This window comes from Staurois parvus, unplaced genomic scaffold, assembly GCF_062004578.1.
Source record: "Staurois parvus isolate SC_StPar_1 unplaced genomic scaffold, SC_StPar_1.0 ptg000061l, whole genome shotgun sequence".
Classification (NCBI taxonomy): Eukaryota; Metazoa; Chordata; class Amphibia; order Anura; family Ranidae; genus Staurois; species Staurois parvus.
The window spans coordinates 1,477,656-1,499,370 of NW_028317857.1; the positions used below are offsets into that span (position 1 = coordinate 1,477,656).

The 21,715-nt window shown below is 41.4% G+C and overlaps 1 protein-coding gene across 17 annotated transcripts in view; it reads left to right on the forward strand.

Moving 5' to 3' along the window:
* The window catches only part of SVIL (supervillin), a 345,773-nt gene that overhangs the window by 168,447 nt on the left and 155,611 nt on the right, over positions 1 to 21,715 (forward strand). For 11 of the 17 annotated variants that reach the window (XM_089668670.1, XM_089668672.1, XM_089668669.1 and 8 more), the window contains 2 exons: positions 1,028 to 1,649; positions 21,543 to 21,623. In XM_089668670.1, coding sequence (XP_089524796.1) covers positions 1,028 to 1,649; positions 21,543 to 21,623 — 703 coding nt within the window. The remainder of the gene's footprint in view (positions 1 to 1,027; positions 1,650 to 21,542; positions 21,624 to 21,715) is intronic. The other 6 variants (XM_089668665.1, XM_089668674.1, XM_089668675.1 and 3 more) reach the window with 1 other exon arrangement.

A 21,715-nucleotide genomic window follows, 5' to 3' on the forward strand; every position in this document is an offset into this window, starting at 1 on the left:
GTATTAGGGTATTCACATACCTCATGAACAAATGCTGTTTTAGAACTGGCCAGTGTGTGGAGTCCTAAATTAGGTGCCTCGACGACACCCTTCCTCCCCATGGCTGCATGGAAGGCAGGGTCTTGTGAGATGCTGGTCTATAGAAAGTAATGTATAGCACATTACTACACCTTATGTGCAGCTAGGCATTAGTGGTGGTGCAGAGAGCAGAGCCACTGCTTTTTGGTTAAAACTGGGGATTCTAGGGTCCAGCTGGTTTTAAGCTGGCAGGTGTATTTGCTGCTTGGCCCCGCTGCTGTCTCAGCCAATGAGGAGGGAGAGTCCCCGGACAGCAAAGGCTGTGGAGAATGTCACTGGATTAAAGGGGGCTCGGGTAAGGATAGTGAGGGGCTGGGGGGGGGGGGGGTGTTGCTGCCCACAGAACACTTTTACCTTCATGCATGGAATAAATTAAGGTAAAAAAACCTTGAGCCTTTTAGAATTGCTGTAAGTTAAAAGAAAAAAATCCTTCTGCCTTTACAATCATTTAAAGAATTTGTAAACCTAACATTTCATATTCCTTATATGTGACTGCTGTACCATGTACTTGTATGAAAAAGTATCCTGTTCTCTTTGCATTGTTTCCTTTGTTTCTGCCAGTCCCTCTGCTTTCCTATTAAAAACTGACCACATAAAAGCACAGCATGGTCAGTTTAATGGTCAGTGACTTGCTCTGTCAAGGGTAGGGTATAAAGGAAAAAATGGTATTTTATAATGTTTTTATATCTATACACAAATGTGTTGCCTTTCATTTCCAGTTTAAACTGAATAGGTTGTTTTATAAGATAAGGGTTTACATTCCCTTTAAACATAGAGATTTTACCACTGGAGTCTGCAAGATATGAAAGAAACCAGTGTGTGATTACACTCTGCAGCATCTACCAAGAGCTAAATTGACAGTTTTGGTTGATCTGACACATTATATACAATAGAGTATTATTAAAGAGAGAAAATGGAATATATATTTTTTGTTTTGTTTTTTTTTAAGGTCACAATAATGATGATGCAGCTTCAGAGTCTTCAGTAGAGGCACATTCTAGACTAAGATATCACCATCAGCCAGCAGACAATCTATCTGAAACCTCCAGTATTCCAAGTATGGATGTACATGAACAGGAATCCAAGGCAGAGCGTATAGCTAGGTACAAAGCCGAACGCAGACGCCAGTTGGCTGAGAAATACGGACTTCCCTTTGACTCTGAAGCCGATTCGGATTATCAGTCCAGGTACACACGTACAAGAAAGGACAGTGAGACCTCTGAGAAGAGTTCTGGAGTGTTTAAAGACGATGAATCTAAAGATAACAGTTCTGAGTATTTTTACCGTCCAGAAAGGAGAGTGCGTCCCATGGACAGTAAACACCATGACATTAATGAGAACTTGATGACCAGAGATGCACTACAGAACCTAGAAAACCATAACCAGTTCCGTGGAAGCTCCGTGACAGATGGCCCCAGTTCAGTAACTATGTCCAGGCAAGGAAACCACTTGGGGGAGGCGCCGCGATCCCCAAAGTTTCCTAGACGTGGTTCACAGACATCTCCAAAGCGTCCTTCATCCCCTACCGTTTCCTCTCTAGAGCCACAGCAGCAGTCTGACTCAAGGCAAGGGTAAGCGTCATTTCTGTATTTACAGGTTAGAACTTGAGATTTGCTACTTAAGTGTTATGGTAGTGGGATGTGTTTGAGAAAGTTCTGAAAATGCTCCAGTTGTAACCATTGTAAGAAGGCATAATGTAGTTTAAGAAAAAACATTTTTTTTTTTAGCCTGTACTCCTGAGAGATGGCACCACCTATGAAAAAGAATGACCCAGGCCAATCACAATCATGGGCAGAACCTGTTAAAAGCTCCACCTTCCTGTACAATGTCACTCCTTTGCCAGTAATGAGCAGAATGTGTGGCCTGGGGGGCTGTGGGTGGGATGAAAATTGCTGATCTCAGAAAGGGTTTTCCTACTGTACAATGACACGGATGTGCAGTGACATAACTGTACTCAGGGTTATCTGAGTACATCTCTTATGTCACCGTTTGAGTCAGTATGGTAATGGCGTACCGCCAAACAGAGACTAAAGACTTCCAACCCTGCCCAGTGGTATGCCAGTTTGACAGCCTTGGAGCTTGGTTCCCTCTCTGTATATGCGATGAAAGGTGGTTTATTCTGAGTGGAGCAATTCTGTCTACTGAATAAAACATTGATCAATGCTAGATTGAGTTCTTAAGCGCAATAAAATGTTTAGGTGCTTGGCCTTTTCCTAGTTGTGTGTGATAAAAACATAACTTAGAATCACTGGTATTTTCCCTGTGCTGTGGACATGAGCTGCTAATGTATGTATACATAAAGGCTGTATGTATGGTATTTTAGCAAAATTACTCCATTGTTGCCTATATATATGGCCAACAGCAAATGGCTCATTGTAGATTATAATCCTACATTACATTAGATTGTAAGCTCCCAGGAGAAGGGCCCGCCTAACCCTCTTGTATTGACCTGTATCATTGCTGTATTGTCTCCCTTTATATTGTGAAGTGCTGAGCAAACTGTTGGCAGTATATAAATCCTGTGTACAGATTTATATAGGCCTGCCATATCATTCATCGGAGATGGATATGAGTGTTGTGTCTGCACTGCTACAGCCGAGATTCCATTGACGCTTTTCAGGTTAATCACATGGTATAGGACCTATTAAATGTATTCACCTCCCTGACGTTTTCATGTTTTATTGTCCCACAACACTAATAGAGGATTTCATTTTGTAGTTTGTGATCAGAAAAACAACAGAATTAAACTATTTGATGTCATTGTGAAAACAGATCTCTGCGAAGGGATTTTAATTAAAAAAAAAAACAAAACAAAACAAAAAAACGACTGCACAGAAGTACACGCTCCCTTCAAGTCAGCATTTAGTAGATGTTGCTTTGACAGCAATTACAGAATTGAGTGAATAGGTATCATAATTCTTTGAACTTCTCCAGTCTTGTTGGTGTGCATAGGGATCATAGCTTTTTCAGCCATTGGATTGGGATTTGGACATTCTAGGACATTACCTGGGCACAGATCTTCTCCCTAAGCTCAGGTTGTTTGCAGACTGCATCAGGCTTTTCTCCAAGATTTCCCTGTATGTTGCTTTGAACTGATCTTTTAATACATACACTATATTGCCAAAAGTATTGGGACACCCCTCCAAATCCTTGGATTCAGGTGTTCCAATCACCTCCATGGCCACAGGTGTATATAATCAAGCACCTAGGCATGCAGACTGTTTCTACAAACATTTGTGAAAGAATGGGTCGCTCTCAGGAGCTCAGTGACTCCCAAGCGTGGTTCCGTGATAAGTTGTCACCTGTGCAATAAATCCATCCGTGACATTTCCTTGCTACTAAATATTCCACCATCAGCTGTTAGTGATATTATAACATAGTGGAAGCAACTGGGAACTACAGCAATTGTGTATTCACCTTCACAATACCAGCACTATCTAAGAACTATTAAACACCTTCACCGTTTAAGGTGTATTGGACTTCACGTTTTGGCTGGAGTATATGTAGTTCATGGGACTTGTTATCGGGTCCTTTGTATGTTATTCAGGACCCATTATGTTCATATTATTTATGTCACTTATACACTATCTATTTCACATACCCCTGATTTAGGGGTCACTGTCTTGTGATTTCACGTGTATTCTATTCCTCACATTTTCACTTGAATCCGTAAGTTTCAGCGGATTTCAGGAATAGATGTGTGTTGCAGAAAAAAAACTTTGCAGTTTTATTTTTCATCTACACAAGTTTCTACTGTTCATTTTTATTTTATCACTTCCACTTATCTTTCATTATGTTCACTGTGAACACAAATTTTGGGAGCATTTCCTATAGCAACTAATCAGTTGCAGGATAGAATTTGTGGTGTTGTACTTGTATCACTGAGTTTTGGGATCCTCAAAAGGATAAGATCACGGTTTTTTTGGGCACAATTCATAAAGAAATAAAGTATATGTGTATATATTTATATGTTTTGTTCACCCATAGTTACCTATTTATTTCTAGTGGTGTACCTAGGTTACACCTTTTTACGTTTGGGTGGTATTCACTGTTATCCACAGATTTGGATGTTTTCATGTGCATTCTATTCAATATTCTTATTCTTTTGTGTATATTTATTTTAAAAGTTTTAGTATAATTAGCACTGTGTGGGGTATTATCGCAGGAGTTTATTTGTCACCTAGGGATAGCGCAGCACCAATTGGTCTTTAATTTGTAATTTTCCATCGGGTATATGGTAAGGCGTTTAGCAGCTTTTTAGTTTAACTTAATAGGGGGCCCAGAACGCGGGAGGACCATACAGATACAGCAGTATAGCCATGAAGTGGTAGGCCACATAAAATGACAGCGGGGTCAGCGCAGACGTTGCCAACTGTCTGCAGAGTCAATAGCTAAAGACCTCCAACCTTTGTGAGGCCTTCAGTTTAGCACAACAGTGTGTAGAAAGCTTCATGGAATGGGTTTCCATGGCTGAACAGCTGCATCCAAGCCTTACATCTGTAAGTGCAATGCAGAGCATCAGATGCAGTGGTGTAAAGCACGCCGCCACTGGACTCTAGAGTAGTGGAGACGTGTTCTCTGGAGCGACAAATCGCGCTTTTCTGCCTGGCAATCTGATGGACATGTCTGGGTTTGGTGGTTGCCATGAGAACTCTACTTGCCTAACTGTATTGTGCCAAGTGTAAAGTTTTGTGGATGGGGGGGGGTAGTTTTTCAGGGGTTGGGTTTGGCTCCTTAGTTCCAGTGAAAGGGACTCTTAAGGCATCAGCATACCAAGAAATTTTGGACAATTTCATGCTCCCAACTTTGTGGGAACAGTTTGGGGATGACTCCTTCCTGTTCGAACATGGCTGCGCACCAATGCACAAAGCAAGGTCCATAAAGACATGGATGAGCGAGTTTGTGCAGGTCAGTCATGTTCCTCCACCCCAGAGTCCTGACCTCAACTCGAAAGAACACCTTTGGGATGAATCGGAGCAGAGACTGTGAGCCAGGCTTTCTCGTCCGACATCAGTGCCTGACCTCACAAATGTGTTTCTGGAAGAATTATCAAACATTCCCATAGAAAAACACTCCTAAACCTTGTGGACAGCCTTCCCAGAAGAGTTGAAGCTATTATAGCTGCAAAGGGCGGGCCAACTCAATATTGAACTCTAAGGACTTAGACTGGGATGCCATTAAAGTTCATGTGTGTAAAGGCAGGCGTCCCAATGCTTTTGGCAATATCATGTACATTGCAGTTCTTGGTAACTACAAAGATGTCCGATTTGTACTATGTGGCGTAAAGGCCCAACTAAGCTATCAATTCAGTTAATGTCTAATCAGGTAGGTACTTTCTTCACACATATTTTGGCAAATCTATTATCTGGTTGTATTGTATGGCTGGCTTGAGAAACAAGGCCCACATTAGCTTTTATTTTCTTACAAGTTAGCTGTTTAAAGTCTTCATTAGACCTTTATATTCAAACCTTGTGTACTTGTTAATCTATGATCATGAACGATATATGAAATTACATTCAATTATGCATTCTCTGCAGTGGTTAAGTATATTCTACTTCTCTTTTTGTGAACATACATTCTGCATTAATAATTATGCTACTAAAATGAGTGTGTGCTGTAAATTGCCTCCAGCATTGCTCCTGTTTCTTCTTGCTGGAGACTATTTTGCTGAAACCCAGAGCCCCTGAGTAGCAGTAAATCTTTAGGCTTTCAGCAGATCGGCCTCTACATTTTTTACACAGTTCGAAAAAGAGAGCAACTGAGCATGTGCAGAGCAGGGTGAGACCATGTATTACTAAATTTTAAACACTATTAAGAACTTAGTTTTAATGTTTACCATGGCTATTAATGTTTACCATGGCTATACCTGCAAAGGGGCCAGCATGAAGTGATCTAGCAGGACTTAATTTTCTGACTAACGTTCCACTTTAATGGCATCTGGTTCTAACGCATATTCAGTATGTTTGCATGGCCTTCCACTTAAGGTTTCCTCATCTTTAGCTCTTGCAGGGGTATCATTTTATAAGAGTTTTATATAATACATAAATGCTATTTTGTTCTAAACCGTAAAAACAAGTATGAGAATCTACCTCTTCCCATGTTTAACACAATGTAGAAAGGTGGTGCTTCTTATAGGGCCCTTCCAAGATTTTGATTGGCCAATCTGCAGTTTCTCTGCATATAGGCAAGACCATTTCTCAAGTGTACTGGCATCAACACATTGAGAAGAAATTGAACTTTGAGAACAAAAGGAATTCCTTTTGTAGAAAGTATTCTTTGTATTTGTATATCCAAGCCTAACATGGAAACCTGATCCTTTTATGACAAGCATAATATATTCAAAACCTCATGTAAAACAGGTTCCGTGCTTTGGTTGCATCAAGACCACCACTTGCATCCTCAGTTATGACTGCATCATATGTTGACATGAACAATTAAAACTGTGTTTCCTTTCAGTAAAAAAAAAGAGCAATTTGAATTAAACATTTGTTAAAAAGGACCTAAAATGGCATAACTACATTCAGACACCTCATTAATTGGGAGCCAAAAGTTTTGGGTCCCTGATATGGCTCAATTTACCAAAATTAGGAGTTTATTCATAGATGAAGTTATGAAGATGCGCTAACAAGGTCCTCTTTTATTATGATCATCATAACTGTATTGCTGTTGGTAGTTTTAACTGGACTTCTTCTGTAATGTTGAAGATGTTTCATCCCTCATCCATATACTTTACTCAGCTCAAATGAGTATCAGGAACATACCCCAGTATTTTATCTACATGGTTAAGTCAGTCGCTGTATTTTAATTCCAATGGTGTCATATAATATGTCAAGTTAGTTGTTGATTGTCCAAGAACATGATTTCTTTTACTGCTTATACAAATGAAAAAAAACAGACACATGCAATTGGTTTGTGTTTTGGTGGCGACTGTTGGATGGGTAGACTCATTTATAGTAACTGCTAAATTAATAAAAAACACAAAACAAAATGTTCTGCATTTTAATTTCTCACCACCCACAACAGGTCATTCCTGTTCGTTATTCACCATAAAGTCCTGGGAAGAGTCTGCTAAAAGAACAGATGTTTTTTTTTTTTTTGTTTTTTTGTTTTTTTATGCAAGTTACTAGTGTTTTAAACTGCCTGTTTGTTCTGTATCTCTGGGGCTGGATCAATAGAGACTTAACTAGATTTTATTTAGTTATATTGGTTAGCACTAAGGATGCACCGATACCTATTTAACAGCGAGTACTTGTGCTCAAGTACTCGCCGATACCAATCACCGATACCATACGATATAAGCCCATACAAAATGAATGAGCTCAAATCGCACTGCAAAGGATTGTATGTGATTTGAACAGAAATGCAGTGCAATTCCTGTCCAAATCACATGTGATTTCCCGCACCGCAAGGGAGGAGCAACCCTTGGTATCGGCACACCCCTAGTTAACACTAAACAGGTTTTCTTTGCTATACTTAAGGTGGTATTAATCCCAAGCAAAATAAGGGGGGGGGGGTTCCTGACTGCTGCACACCTCACCTGTCCATGTAGTAGACGGCTAAAAGCAGTCTTGGCTCAGTCCATCAAGGTATTGGGGGGACAGGGGGTGGGGGATGGGGCTAGCGTGGGCGTGTGGCCTTGATGGACTGAGCTGAGGCTGCTTTGCACTCACTGCACTGCCTGCCCTCTCACTGTTTCAACTGCATCCATCCTATGGGACACCAACAGCCTGAGTGGTAATCCCCAAGCAATAATCTAGGGTATTGAACCCAACAACCCATATTCATTAAATTGCAGTTTATCAATTCTTAGATGTGATGGCTGTGTTTTACTTTTTTTTTTTTTTTTTTTTCCTTTTTTGCTTTCTTCTGGTGATCCAGCCAGTAAGTTTTTTTTTTTTTTTTTTTTTTTTTCTTTTTTTTTTCTTCCCCCCCCAAAAGGACCAGCTCTCATGGAGATGTAGCAATTACAGAGATGAGACAAACCATTTACTAATGACAGGGGTGCTTACAATGAGGCTGATGGAGGTGTGGTTTGGCCTCCAAAATGCTTTCCAGATTGGTCGAAGCATCCTGGCATCTGACAGTTTTTTTGAGCCCCCGTGGCAGTTCCCTGTCAGCTTCTCCGGGTCTCCTCACAGACTTCTGCAGCACACCTGCTATTCTGGCTGCTCTGGTCTGGATTGGAGTTTCCCCTTGATCACTTAAGATTAAGCTACTTACATGCCTTAACACTGAAACGCTTGTGAGTGCAAATGTGTTTTCATTGTTTAATACAATTTTCTACACTATTGGCAGTTTGGCTCTTTCCTTCCCCTTCCCTTTCTATACTTACAATGTTCGGCTTTTATTTATGGAAAAGCTGAGGGTGTGTTACTGGCCAGATCACCAGGTGAAGATGGGAAAAGAGCCTTAAAATATAAACTAATGCAGCCACTACATCTAATGATTGGTAAGCTGCAATATATAAATTTTTGGTTTTGGGTTTAATCCTGCTTTATGGTTTTACAATAGAAGTTGTTGTGTCCATATTTTTCTGAAAAAATAGAATTTAATATGGAGAAAAATGAACCAATGTATGCAGCCAACAAAAGCTGAAATATATTCTAATGGTTTTCTGTTGTAGGACATTGATACACAGGGGTGCAGCATTTCCAGGAAAGTCTGCTGGCATGTGACTTTGCACTATGAATATAAATTAAATGCATTGATAAGAAATCACTGGCTCTCTTCCTGGCTGCAGTATATTGATTACTACAAGAGTTACTGCTGTAATTAAATGCATGATTTATAATTTTAACATGATTAACTGAAATTTCCTATGTAACCTATTTCATGAAAAATATTCTGGCTAATTGGTATAATCTTCAGTTTTCATTTTTCAATTCCGTTTCAAAGCCATTGTGAACATTTTATGCGCTTGTATAGTGTATATAGCTTGTAAAGACCATTAAAATATGGTAGGCAATGATAAACTCTACAAAGCTGTATATTCCATAGAACTGGAGGAAACACTTTTTTTTTTTTCTTGTATGTATACATACAGTGAAGGAAATAAATATTTGATCCCCTGCTGATTTTGAATGTTTGCCCACTCACAAAGAAATGATCAGTCCCAAAAATCAAATGGTAGGTGTATTGTAACACTGAGAGACAGAATAGCAACAACAAATTCAAAAGAAATGAATGTCTAACAAATTATGCACTGATTTGCATGTTCATGAGGGAAATAAGTATTTGATCCCCTATCATTCAGCAGGATTTCTGGCTACCAGGTGTCTTTCATACAGGTAACAAGCTGAGATTAGAAGCAGTCTCTTAAAGGGAGTGCTGCTAATCTCATTGTTACCTGTATAAAAGACACCTGTCCACAGGAGCAATCAATCAGATTCCAAACTTTCCACCATGGCAAAGACCAAAGAGCTGTCCAAGGATGTCAGGGACAAGATTGTAGACCTACACAAGGCTGGACTGGGCTTCCAAACTATCACCAAGCAGCTTGGTGAGAAGGTGACAACAGTTGGTGCAATCATTCGCAAATGGAAGAAACACAAAACAACTGTCAGTCTCCCCACGTCTGGTGCACCATGCAAGCTATCACCTCGTGGGAGTGTCAATGATCATGACAGCAGTGAGGAATCATCCCAGAACTGCACGTGAGGATCTTGTCAATGATCTCCAGGCAGCTGGGACCACCGTCACTAAGAAAACAATTGGTAACGCACTACGCCAACAAGGATTGAAATCCTGCAGTGCCCGCAAGGTCCCTCTGCTCAAAGCACATTTTCAATGCCATCTGAAGTTTGCCACTGAACATCTGAATGATGCAGAGGAGGACTGGTTGAAAGTGTTGTGGTCAGATGATACCAAAATCGAGCTCTTTGGCATCAACTCAACTCGCTGTGTTTGGAGGAGGAGGAATGCTGCCTACGACCCCAAGAACACATCCCAACTGTCAAACATGGTGGTGGAAACATTCTGCTTTGGGGGGTTATTCTGCTAAGGGGACAGGACAACTGCACAGCATCAAATGGACGATGGACAGGGCAATTTACCGTCAAATCTTGGGCAAGAACATTTTTCCCTCAGCCAGGGCATTGAAAATGGGTCGTGGATGGGTGTTCCAGCATGACAATGACCCAAAACACATGGCCAAGGCAACAAAGGAATGGCTCAAGAAGAAGCACATTAAGGTCCTAGAGTGGCTTAACCAGGCTCCAGACCTTAATCCGATTGAAAATCTGTGGATGGAGCTGGAAGTACAAGTTGCCAAATGTCAGCCACTAAACCTTAATGACTTGGAGAGGATCTGCCAAGAGGAGTGGGCCGAAATCCCTCCTGAAATGTGTACAAACCTGGTGGCCAACTACAGGAAATGTCTGACCTCAGTACTTGGTGGCAAATCCCTTGTTGACAATCACAAAGTCATGTTTTGTGAATAGGATCAAATACTTATTTCTCTCATGAACATGAAAATCAGTGTATAATTTGTTAGACATGCATTTCTTTTGAATTTTTTTTTTCTGTTCTGTGTGTTACAATACACCTACCATTCGATTTTTAGACCGATCATTTCACTGTAGCTACTAAGACCTAAACTGACATGTTGATGGAAGGGGGAGCACAATTAAAGATTGCCTTTGGTAAAAACTGCATACCAGAATAGCCAGCTGATTGAGAGGTACAGACAGTTAAATGTATGCAGCTCAACTCCAGTTTTAAATGGACCTGGGAAGAGTGGATATTTGTCAAGTCTTTGTTATCTGTAAAAATATCAAATCAGTTCCTGTCTTTGTGACAGCAACCATGGGGGGGGGGAGCACAGTGGCTAAATGGTCAGCACTTCTGCCTGGCAGTACTAGTGCTGTTGGTTCGAATCCCAACCACTGCACCACCTGCCTGAAGTCTGTATGTTCTTCCTGTGCCTGCGAGGGTTCCCTCCAGGTACTCCGGTTTCTTTCTACATGACAAAGAGATGCTGGTAGGTTATTTTGATCCTGTCTAAATTGGCCCTAGTATGTGTATGTATCAATGTAAGTTAGGGACTTTAGATTGTACGCTCCTTGAGGGTTAGGGACTAATGTGAATGTACAATATATATGTAAAGCGCTGCGTAAATTGACGGCACTATACAAGTACCTGTAATAAAATTAACCACTTGGCAACCGCTCTATAGCCAAATCAGCAGTGCCATCCACCTGTTACCACCTGTGCCCAGCAGTGCCACCTATCAGTGCCCATCAGTGCAGCCTCATCAACGCACATCAGCGAAGAAGAAAAATTTACCTGTTTGCAAAATTTTATAACAGAAACTTATTTTTTTTTAATTTTTTGCAATTTTTAGTTTATAGTGCAAAAAATAAAACGCCCACAGGTGATTAAATACCACCAAAAGAAAGCTCTATTTGTGTGAAACAAATGATAAAAATTTCATATGGGTACTATATTGCATGACTGTGCAATTATCTTTCAAAGTGCTGAAAGCTGAAAATTGGCCTGGGCAGGAAGGGGGTATAAGTGCCCTGTAGGCAAGTTGTTAAAAAAAAAAAAAAAAAAGTTGTCCTACAGTTAGTCATAAGATGATATGTCCTAACTCTGACCTGTTTTACAGAGAAAGTGTCACACCATCACATCTTGTCCTGAAATCTCCCCAGTTTTGTCCACTCTGTCAAAAAAAACAAACCAGTTTTAACAGTGACTTGGCTCCCTTCCAGTGCAATGGCTTTGTTTACGTTATAAGGCTGGATGGAGGCCAAAAGGAAGCAGTGTGATAGCTGCAAAGAACCTAACTACAATCCAGAGTGCCTTTGTTGTGAATGTGAGGATGAATTTCTTTATAGTGCCTGCAGTTACAGCGGTCGGTTACGGAAGGTTTTAAAGCTTGCTTACTGTCTAACAAAATGTAAATGTTTGTCCACAGATTCACTTTAATTTAGCTGTCTGAAAGGCCGTAAAGGACAGGCATGTCAGTTGTTACTGGTTATGAAGTATTATTGCACTTAAAACTTGGTTTTATTGCATAGTTACATAATTAGGTTGAAAAAAGTCCATCTAGTTCAACCGCTAGGAACTGAAAAAATTAAAAATGGAAAACCTCCATATACATAATTGTATAACCACAGTGCATCCAAGTGAAAGAAAGGAAAGAAAACACCCAAAAAAGCATGATCCACTGTGCTCTGGTGGGGCAAAAGAAAATTCCTTCCTGATCCCTCTGGAGGCAATTGAATATTCTCTGGATCAGTTACCCCTGGTGTTATTACCTATAAGTCCCCATGCACACTGGGTGTTTTTACAGCTGCTGCTTTTGGTGTTTCTTTCTACAGCCAGTAAACTGTCCTGCATGTTACCCTATGAGTCCATGCACAGGGTAACGGTCTCGTCTCTTCCCCCCCCCCCGGTCTCGTCTCTCCCCCCCCCCGGTCTCGTCTCTCCCCCCCCCCCCCCCCCGGTCTCGTCTCTCCTCCCGCTGTCTCGTCTCTCCTCCCGCTGTCTCGTCTCTCCTCCCGCTGTCCCCCTCTCTCTCTTCCCCTCTCTCTCGCTCTCTTCTTCTCTCGCTCTCTTCTTCTCTCGCTCTCTTCTTCTCGCGCTCTCGCTCTCCTTCTCTCGCTCTCTTCTTCTCGCGCTCTCGCTCTCTTCTGCTCTCGCTCTCTTCTTCTCGCGCTCTCGCTCTCTTCTGCTCTCGCTCTCTTCTTCTCTCGCTCTCTTCTTCTCGCGCTCTCGCTCTCTTCCTCTCGCTCTCTTCCTCTCGCGCTCTCGCTCTCTTCCTCTCACGCTCTCTTCCTCTCGCGCTCTCTTCCTCTCGCGCTCCTTTCTCTCTTGCTCTCTCTGTCCCCCTCTGCTCTCCCCCCCCCCACAATACTAGAAAGGATTTTGCTAGCTTTAGAAACTGCAGCTTGGCATTACATGCTATGATTAAAGTCTATGATCTACCATATCACCTGGGTCCTTCTCAATTGCCTTCCAACTTCCCAAGCTTCTGCTCTTATAGAAGGTTAGTCACCATAAGTATGATTGCTTTAGCTCCTTATGAGCAGTTATGGTAAATGTGTATTAAAGTAACAGAAAGTTGATGTGTTATGCCTGCAGTGGCAAACAGAGGTCATTGTGCACCAAATGACTGTCAAAACAAATTGGTGAGTTATTGTGCATTGCGTGTGCATGACATCCTCCATGTGTCAGAGGACAGTCGTACCCATACTGGAAGATGCAACACCCTACAAAAATAACAGAGCCCTAAGATAGGTCTATTTCTATGTACCTTCATTATTATCAGGGCTTGGCCAGGATTGCATGCACCCAGACAAAATGTTTGTGTCCATATGGAGTATACTGTGTCCCACAATTGCAGTCTCTTTTTGTGGGTCCTTCTCACGGAAGATCTTTGTAAACAGGCTCTATTCCCACTTAAAATGAGAGAAGTTTTTGCATTGTGGATACAGTCACTGCTTTCCTCTGCAGATTTTTCCAATCTTGCAGAAATCTGAAACCTTCCCTGTTTATTGGAAGCTGAACCACCTCTGTAAACCTTGGAAAAGTCTCTCAGGGAGGTGAAGGATTATACATTCTCACAGTGCTCGGCCTCTCCCAAGCCAGGTCTCAGTGTTCATACCGCTCATGTTACATTTCATAGTTTGCCTGAAATGAAGGAGCCCAGAGACCGTAATACAATTACCTAATGTGCAGCTGCTCTTGGCAGCTCTGTGTTGCCTCAGCTACAGTGCAGGCAGAGGAGAGTGTGCACTGAAATGTTGTCATCAGTCAGCATACCTTGATTTGGGGGGAAAATTGTGCTGGAAAGAGTATTGCACAATTGATTAAATGCTTAGAGGGGTTTTCCAAGTTTAATAGTTTTAGCGTTTTAAAATCTATAAAGCAAGCAACTTTTTAGTATACCAAGGTTTACTGGTGTGGGGGCTACGGTATACGACATGCATTAAAATGGGTGCCTTTTTGTGTTTTCCTTCTTGCCTCCCCTAATTTTGTTCTAGGGTTCACCATGGCAGGCAGCTTCTGTTGTGCATCACTTGGGGACATTTACTTAAAGGATAAGTTCACCTTTTTGTAACTAGTTATACCTATATTTAGGGTGTAACATGTTACAAACCAACTGGCCCCTGATCCCCGTTGTGACAGATAGTGGGGAAGGGAATATTCTCTACCCAAGCCCCCCTCCCCCTGGCTAGCTGTCACAATTTAAAAAAAAAAAAAAAAACCCTGCCTGGCCGCGTCAGTCATTCACAGTATTCTGTGAATGAGATTACTTCAACTTCCAACAGCCTGCAAAGAAATGTACATTTTATTATTTTTCCTTTTTTAGGTTTTCTTCTATTTTCATCTAGTGATACAGCCAACAATTCTGTTGTTTTTCAGAAGTACAAGCTCTCCAGCAGAATGTATCAGTTTACATGGATGAGACATAACACTGGCAGGGGTGATTAAAATTATCAACATTTATTATTCATCCCAAAATAAAATCAGTCCCCGCAAGCTTTTTTTTTCAAGTGTGAGCTGGAGTTTTTGCCTCAATTTGTTATATTTAAATCTACTAATACATTTACCACTCCCCTCTGCCTAGACTGACAATGCTGCTGCTTCCTGTGCTCATTCATCCAGAGTGGTGTCTCATGAATACAGGAGGTGTGTTACTGGCCAGGTCACCAGGTGAAAACGGGGGAAAAAAGCCAAATGATGCAGCCACCACATCTAATGATTGGTAAGCTGCAATGTATTGTGTTTTTGGTTTAGCACTTTAAATGGCAGCATGGTAACCTTGTGGTTCCTCAGTGTTCAGAGACAGTGGAACATGCAGAGGAAATGCTGCCATTTTACACTAGTTTATCATGGAGCCAAAACAGATAACTGTCCAGATTTTGTTGTGTCAAACTGTGTGTAACCTAAATAGCTGGTGTATAGGTTACACCTTGTTTATTTCCAGTGGACATGACCTATGCCAGCTAAGATTCCAGAGCCCTGTTGTGCCTTTAAGTTGGATATATACTACTTTAGTGGTAAAACGTGTTTTTTTCCTTTTATTTATTTAGCCCCAGCATTTTACTGTTGGCATCACATACACATAAACCTGAAAGTATTAGTGATGGATAAACCCGGGGATACTTTTAGGACACATAAAGTGTATGTAAATCCAAAAAAACAAAAATGTAATATATTGCAGCTTACCAGTCCTTAGATTCGGCTCCTACTTTTTTTTTTTTTATGGCTTTTTCCCATTTTTTTATTTTCATCTAATGAATTACAAATATGTTGCGTCCCTTCATGTCTAGCTGGTTGTCACACAGGCTAGACTTGTCTGCCTTTAGGTTCTCTTCACTAAATTGCAGTTCATGGGATTATTAATTACTCAAGGACACCTCAGGTAGCTCTGTTGGAAATTGTAGAGCACAGGTGTCAAACTGATGGCCCTCCAGCTGTTGCCAAACTACAAGTCCCATGGGGCATTGCAAGATTGACAGTTACAAGCATGGCTCCCAAAGGCAGAAGCATGATGGGACTTGTAGTTTCACAACAGCTGGAGGGCTGCCAGTTTGACACCCCTGCTGTAGAGTATCCGATTTCTCCCACACCATTGGTGCCCTTACAGTGATACTGCATTTTTTGGAAGATCCAAAGGTAATTTCTGTTCTTGTCATGAAAGAAAACTTCTGCAGCCACCACATCTCAAGATTGACAAGTTGCAATGTTATAATAAATGTTTGGTTCCTGAGATGCTTTTTATACATCCTCCTTGAGCTATTAATGTTTAAAAATATATATTCTCAAAAATAAGACATGCAGCCCACAGACCTTTTCCTGGTCTAACTTTTGATGATAATTTTTTCCCTTGAAAGAACACAGCCTTGATACCAATCCTTTTATTTGTTTGACACATTTCACTTTATTATTCACTCTTTGTGAAGGTTCAGTAGTGGAGAAACATGCTGAGTTGTGGGCAGGGGCGGACTGACAACTCATGGGGCCCCACGGGCAATAGGGGATCATGGGGCCCCTGTGTCCTCACCCACACTCAAACCACACCCAAAAAAGCCTATGAAAGGTACCAGGGGCATCTCATGGGGCCCCCTACTGACCCCGGGCCCGCGGGCGGTGCCCGAGTGCTCAAATGGTCAGTGCGCCCCTGGTTGTGGGTCACATTTAGATACTTAGAGCTAAGGTTTAATCCACGTATATTTTGCCTTCCCTTGTTCCTCCACCCCCTTAATTTAGAAATAAAACATTTCTCTTCATACCCTGGGTCTCCTTGCTTCTGTGTGCAGTGCACTCAAACCGTGCCTGCTGGGACTGGCAGGGTGATGTACATAGCTTTTTAAAAACATCACAGCACCCTGCCCCAGTACTCATCTCAAGAGCCGTGATGCAAGCAGTGGTATGCCTCTTGACAGGTGTTAAGCAAATATCAAATGTAAATATGCCTTCGTGGGCAAGTATCAGTCTGCCTTGGGTACGTCCACCTGTGATGCCGAACCTCCACGATTAAAAGAATGATGTAATGAGAGGTGGGCTAGGGGCGGTCAGGCTGGGTTGGAAAGGGGTAGAATGATGTCGGACATGCTCCAGCCAGCAAATGGAGTGGACTTTGACTTGCAGCTTCTAATGCACAGTATGGGAAGCTCACTGTAAAGTGTAAAAGTATTTTTAATACTGAAGAGCTTGTACAGCTATGGAAGGCTGGAGTTCAGCTTTATAAACCATTATTTGCTCATTCTGAAAGGAATAGCACTACAACCGTTTGGGTTTAGGGCCTCCAGTATCCTCTACTATCTCCCTGCCTCTTTCTATAGATGTGAAGAATTTTGGTAGAAATATTTAGGCACTTTATCAGAAAAGGACAAGAGGACAGATGATCATGTAGTTGGCTGGTGTCACTCATGTATTCTTTGCACAACATAATATTGGTGAGCAGGTATTGGTAGAAGTAAGTGTTCTTCTTAGAGAAAATGTAACCATAGTTTTATACAGCCATGTGGGCTGCATTTTCCATCACTATGGTTAGCCATTAAAGAGGCAATGATATGTATAGGCAGAATGACACCTCTTATTGGGCGGTTGAGTAGGTTGACTGTTTTGAGGATTATTTAAAGGAAGATAAAACATCTCATTTTATTCCTAATAAAGGAGACCTGCATTAAATGAATACTTCTACTGTTGACCTCTCCTAAAAATGCTAGTTGCTTTGGCTTCAGTGGGTTACCAGTCATTAACATTGGACAAGAAAAAGACTTCTGAATTTGTTGCTGCACTTTTATTCTGTATTCATGACTCGGACAGTGGTACTTACTGAAATCTTTTACTGCTTCTGGCTGCTGATCACATGTACACTGATCAAATGTAATTTTATGACTATCCACAGTAATGTTGTCACCACCCACCTAATATTGAGTAGGCCCCCCTTTTTGACACCAAAACAGCCCTGACCTCGAGAGGCATAGACTTCAAAGTAACATCCATATGAATGGCAGGAACCAAGGTTTCGTAGCAGAACATTGCCCAAAGCATCACATTGCCTCCGCCAGCTTGCCTTCTTCCTATAGTGCATCTTGGTGCCATCTCTTCCCCACATAAGCAATACACATACACCCGACCATCCACATGATGTAAAAGAAAACGTGATTTCATCAGAACAGGCCAACTTTTTTCATTGCTCCATGTTCCAGTTCTGATGCTCATGTGCCCACTGCAGGTGCCTTTAGCTGTGGACACAGGTCAGCATGGGTACCCTGACCTGGCTGCAGCCTATGCAACCCCAAATACAACAAAACTGATGCGCTGTGTGTTCTGACACCTTTTTATTTATTTTTTTTTTTTTGAGCCATCGTTAACTCTTTCAGCAATTTGAGCTATAGTTGCTCTTCTATTGGATCAGACTACACAAGCCAGCCAAAGCTCCTAATGTGCAACGATGAGCCTTGGCCGTCCATTGGTTTCCCTTCTTTGGACCACTTTTGGTAGGTCCTAACCACTTCAGACCAGGGATATCTCACAAGAGCAGCAGTTGTCGCGTTGCTCTGTCCCAGTCTAGCCATTACAATTGTGGACTTTGTCAAAGTCACTCAGATCCTTACTCGCCTGTTTTTTTCTGCTTGCAACACATCAACTTCAGGAACAACATGTTTACTTGCTGCATAATATATGGTATAATGTTATGGTTGATCAGTGTATATAATTTGTCTAAGCATGTGTTCTGTTATATGCTATTCTGATTTTAAAACTAGATAATCCGGTAAAATCCAGTATTCCGTATGCTTTGTCTAATTTCTTTTTTTTTTGTATTGTGTGTGTTTTCTGTTTTTATTTCATAAATTGCTGGGCTGTTCCCTCCCCAAAACTATGGGACAGGAAGCAAGTTAAGCTATCTGTGAGAAGCAGCTCTCCCATTGGGGCTTGTTATGTCTTCTTGCCAAGAAATACTGTAGTTCAACTTTTAAATTAGGTGACACCTTACTTTGTTTTATTTTTCCACCAAGGAACATTAATGAAATGTTGACACCCTTAAATCCTAACTCCAGCCAAATAGCAAAAAGCAGGGCACTGAGGTTAATACCAAGCAAAAAACCTTTATTAAAAGCAGCACATTTACATGTTGGAATTCGCCAATCCACCAGTGGATAATGGCACAGCAGGTTGAAACACCAGATCCGATCTGCTGAAGGTACACAGAGGCAATAAATGGCTGCCTAACCTGCATCAGCAGGGACTCCAATTGGCCAGCAGATAGTGTGGCTAAAAAGAGCTGGTGGCATCTCGAGCCGCACTGTGAGGATGTCAGATTTCTTAGGTGATATCAGGAGGGGCAAGCATAATGCGTTTCAAGGGTCTCTGCCTTCTTTTTCATTTGAAACACACTACCAGCTCTTTTTATCCACATTATCTGCTGGCCCATTGGAGTCCCTGCTGATGTATGTTTGGCAGCCATTTATTTCCTCTAAGTACCTTCAGCAGATCGGATCTGGTGTTTCAACCTGCTGTCATTCACTGGTGGATTGATAAATTCTAACATATAAATGTGCTGCTTTTAATAAAGGTGTTTTTTGCTTGGTATTAACCTCAGCGCCCTGCTATTTGCAATTTCTTCCTTTGAGATGATTCTGCCCAGATCTCATGGGAGCTGCAGAGGTGAATCACGTTCCATCCACCCTTCATCCATCCATCCCTTCATCCACTTTTATACCATTCATCTACTAGTGCAGTAATTGCTGCTATATGACAGACTTAGTGTGTTTATCCATGGACTAATTGTTACACAGTACAGAAGAGTGCTGGATGTTCTGTGTAGTTTTTACACGTTTCTTTTGTTTTTGTTTGTGTAACTTCAGCCAAAGCATTTTTTGTTCACAAAGTGAGCAATTTGATGCGTTTCATTGCTATCTGTGACTCCACCGGAGATCCATTCTCACTTTTTAGCCCTGTGAGACATATTTGTGTGTGTGTGTATATATATATAAATTATACAATATACAGTGCTCAGCATAAATGAGTGCACCCCTTTTGAAAAGTAAGATTTTAATCAATATCTTAATGAACACAAAAACAATTTCCAAAACGTTAACAGAACTGCGTTTTATAGAACATTTGTTTAGCTTATTAAATGAAAGTAAGGTTAATAATATAGCTTGGATTACAAAATCTTCAGGTTTCCTCAAAATAGTTGATGCAAAAATGAATACACTCAATAACAAAAACTACTACAACTAGTATTTTGTATGGCCTCCATGATTTGTAAGGACAGCACCAAGTCTTCTGGGCATGGAATAAACAAGTTGTTGACATATTACAACATCTTTTTCCATTCTTCAAGAACGACCTCTTTTAGAGCCTAGATGCTAGATGGAGAGTGATGCTGAACTTGTCTATTCTGAGTTCTCCCATAGGTGTTCAATTGAGGTCAGATCAGCAGATATACTTGGCCACTGAATCACTTTCACCCTGTTCTCGTTCGAAAATGCAACATTGGCCTTAGATGTGTGTTTTGGATCATTGTCATGTTGGAAAAGTGCACAGCCACCAAGGGCACGGAGTGATGGTAGCATCTTCTCTTTCAGTATAGAGCAATACATCTGTGAGTTCATGATGCCATCCTTGAAATGCAGCTCCCTGACACCAGCAGCACTCATGTAACCCCACAGAAGGACACTGCCACCACCATGTTTCACTGTAGGCACCATATATTTTTCTTTGTACTCCTTACCTTTGCAACACCATACAGTTTTGAAGCCATCAGTTCCAAAAACATTTATCTTGGTCTCATCACTCCAGAGTACCTTGTCCCAGTAGTTTTTTCAGCATGGGCCCTGGCAATTCTAGGCAGGCTTTTTTGTGCATGGACTTTAGGAGAGGCTTCCTTCATGGATGACACCCATGAATGCCATTTCTGCAGTGTATGGCTGCAGTGTATCACCGCAGTTTGGCTTCCTACTTCTTTAGCTAACTGCAGTGAAATTGCATAGTGAATTTCTAAAACCCTTCTTATCAGAAGATGCTCCTGTCAAGGTGTTAACTTTCATGGACAGCCTGGACATCTCTGTGATATGGTTGCAGTTCAATCTGTAATGCCAGAAACACTTAGGCCTCGTTCGCACGAGTAATTCAGTGCATCCCCATGCCAGCAGTCTATTGGAACACACAGCTTCAGACAGATGTGTGTCCCGGAATTCACCCGGGGTGTGTACAGGGCTATGCATCCACACAGATGTCACATTGTGACACAGCAGCTATGTCCATGTGACCCAATAAACATCTATAGGACTGCCGGCATGGAGATACATGCAACACCTGTCCATCCCCATGCTGGCAAAATACTGCCCTTTTACAGGGCAAAAAAGTACTTATGTAAACAAGGCCTTTTTTTTTAAAAAAATTAATTTGCTGGGTTTTAAGTAGCCTCAGTACTTGCCAGCTTAATGCAGGAAATACTGAAGGTGTTCTGAATTTGAGAAAGCCACTCCATTTAACTTCAAGTTTTGTGGCATCTTCTTTCTTGTGCTGCTGGGTGGGCCTCCATCTTCTTATCTCATGATACTGTGCAGCTGAACTTACCTGTCTGTGACTTTTTGCAGTCCGTGTTGGGTGAGTGCTAGATATATTACTTAACCTGTTCATTCACAAGGTGCCAGATTGACAGCAATATGATAATTTTAAAAGGGTCTTGTCAGGACAGAAACAAGGGAGCTGCCATTATGGACAGACTAAATCTCAGTCGCTAAACCTGCTGTCTTCTGACCTAAGAAAAGGGATGACCATCTGTTGCCTGTGCCAGCAATGGTAGCTCTCAGAATTCTAATTGTTTTTTTTTAAGCAATGGGGTTTCCTGGACAGAACATAAGCAACAGACAAGACTGTGTTTCAGTATATATGTATGTGTCAAAGCCTTCTCTTCAATTTTGTTGTCTTGCTATGTATCTGAAAGTTGTGTTGCTAGCACATTTTATAAGGTTCTGTCTTTTATGTGCCAGTCCAGAGAAGCAGAAACCAGAGTGGTTCCTTCAGAAAGATTCCGATGGGGACACATCGTCTCTCATCAATTGGCCTTCCAGGTACCAGAGCTTGTGGTTTTGTGGCTGTTTCTGACATACCATAATTTGGTTGCTGGATCCCAAATTTAACCACTTCCAAATGTAACACACTA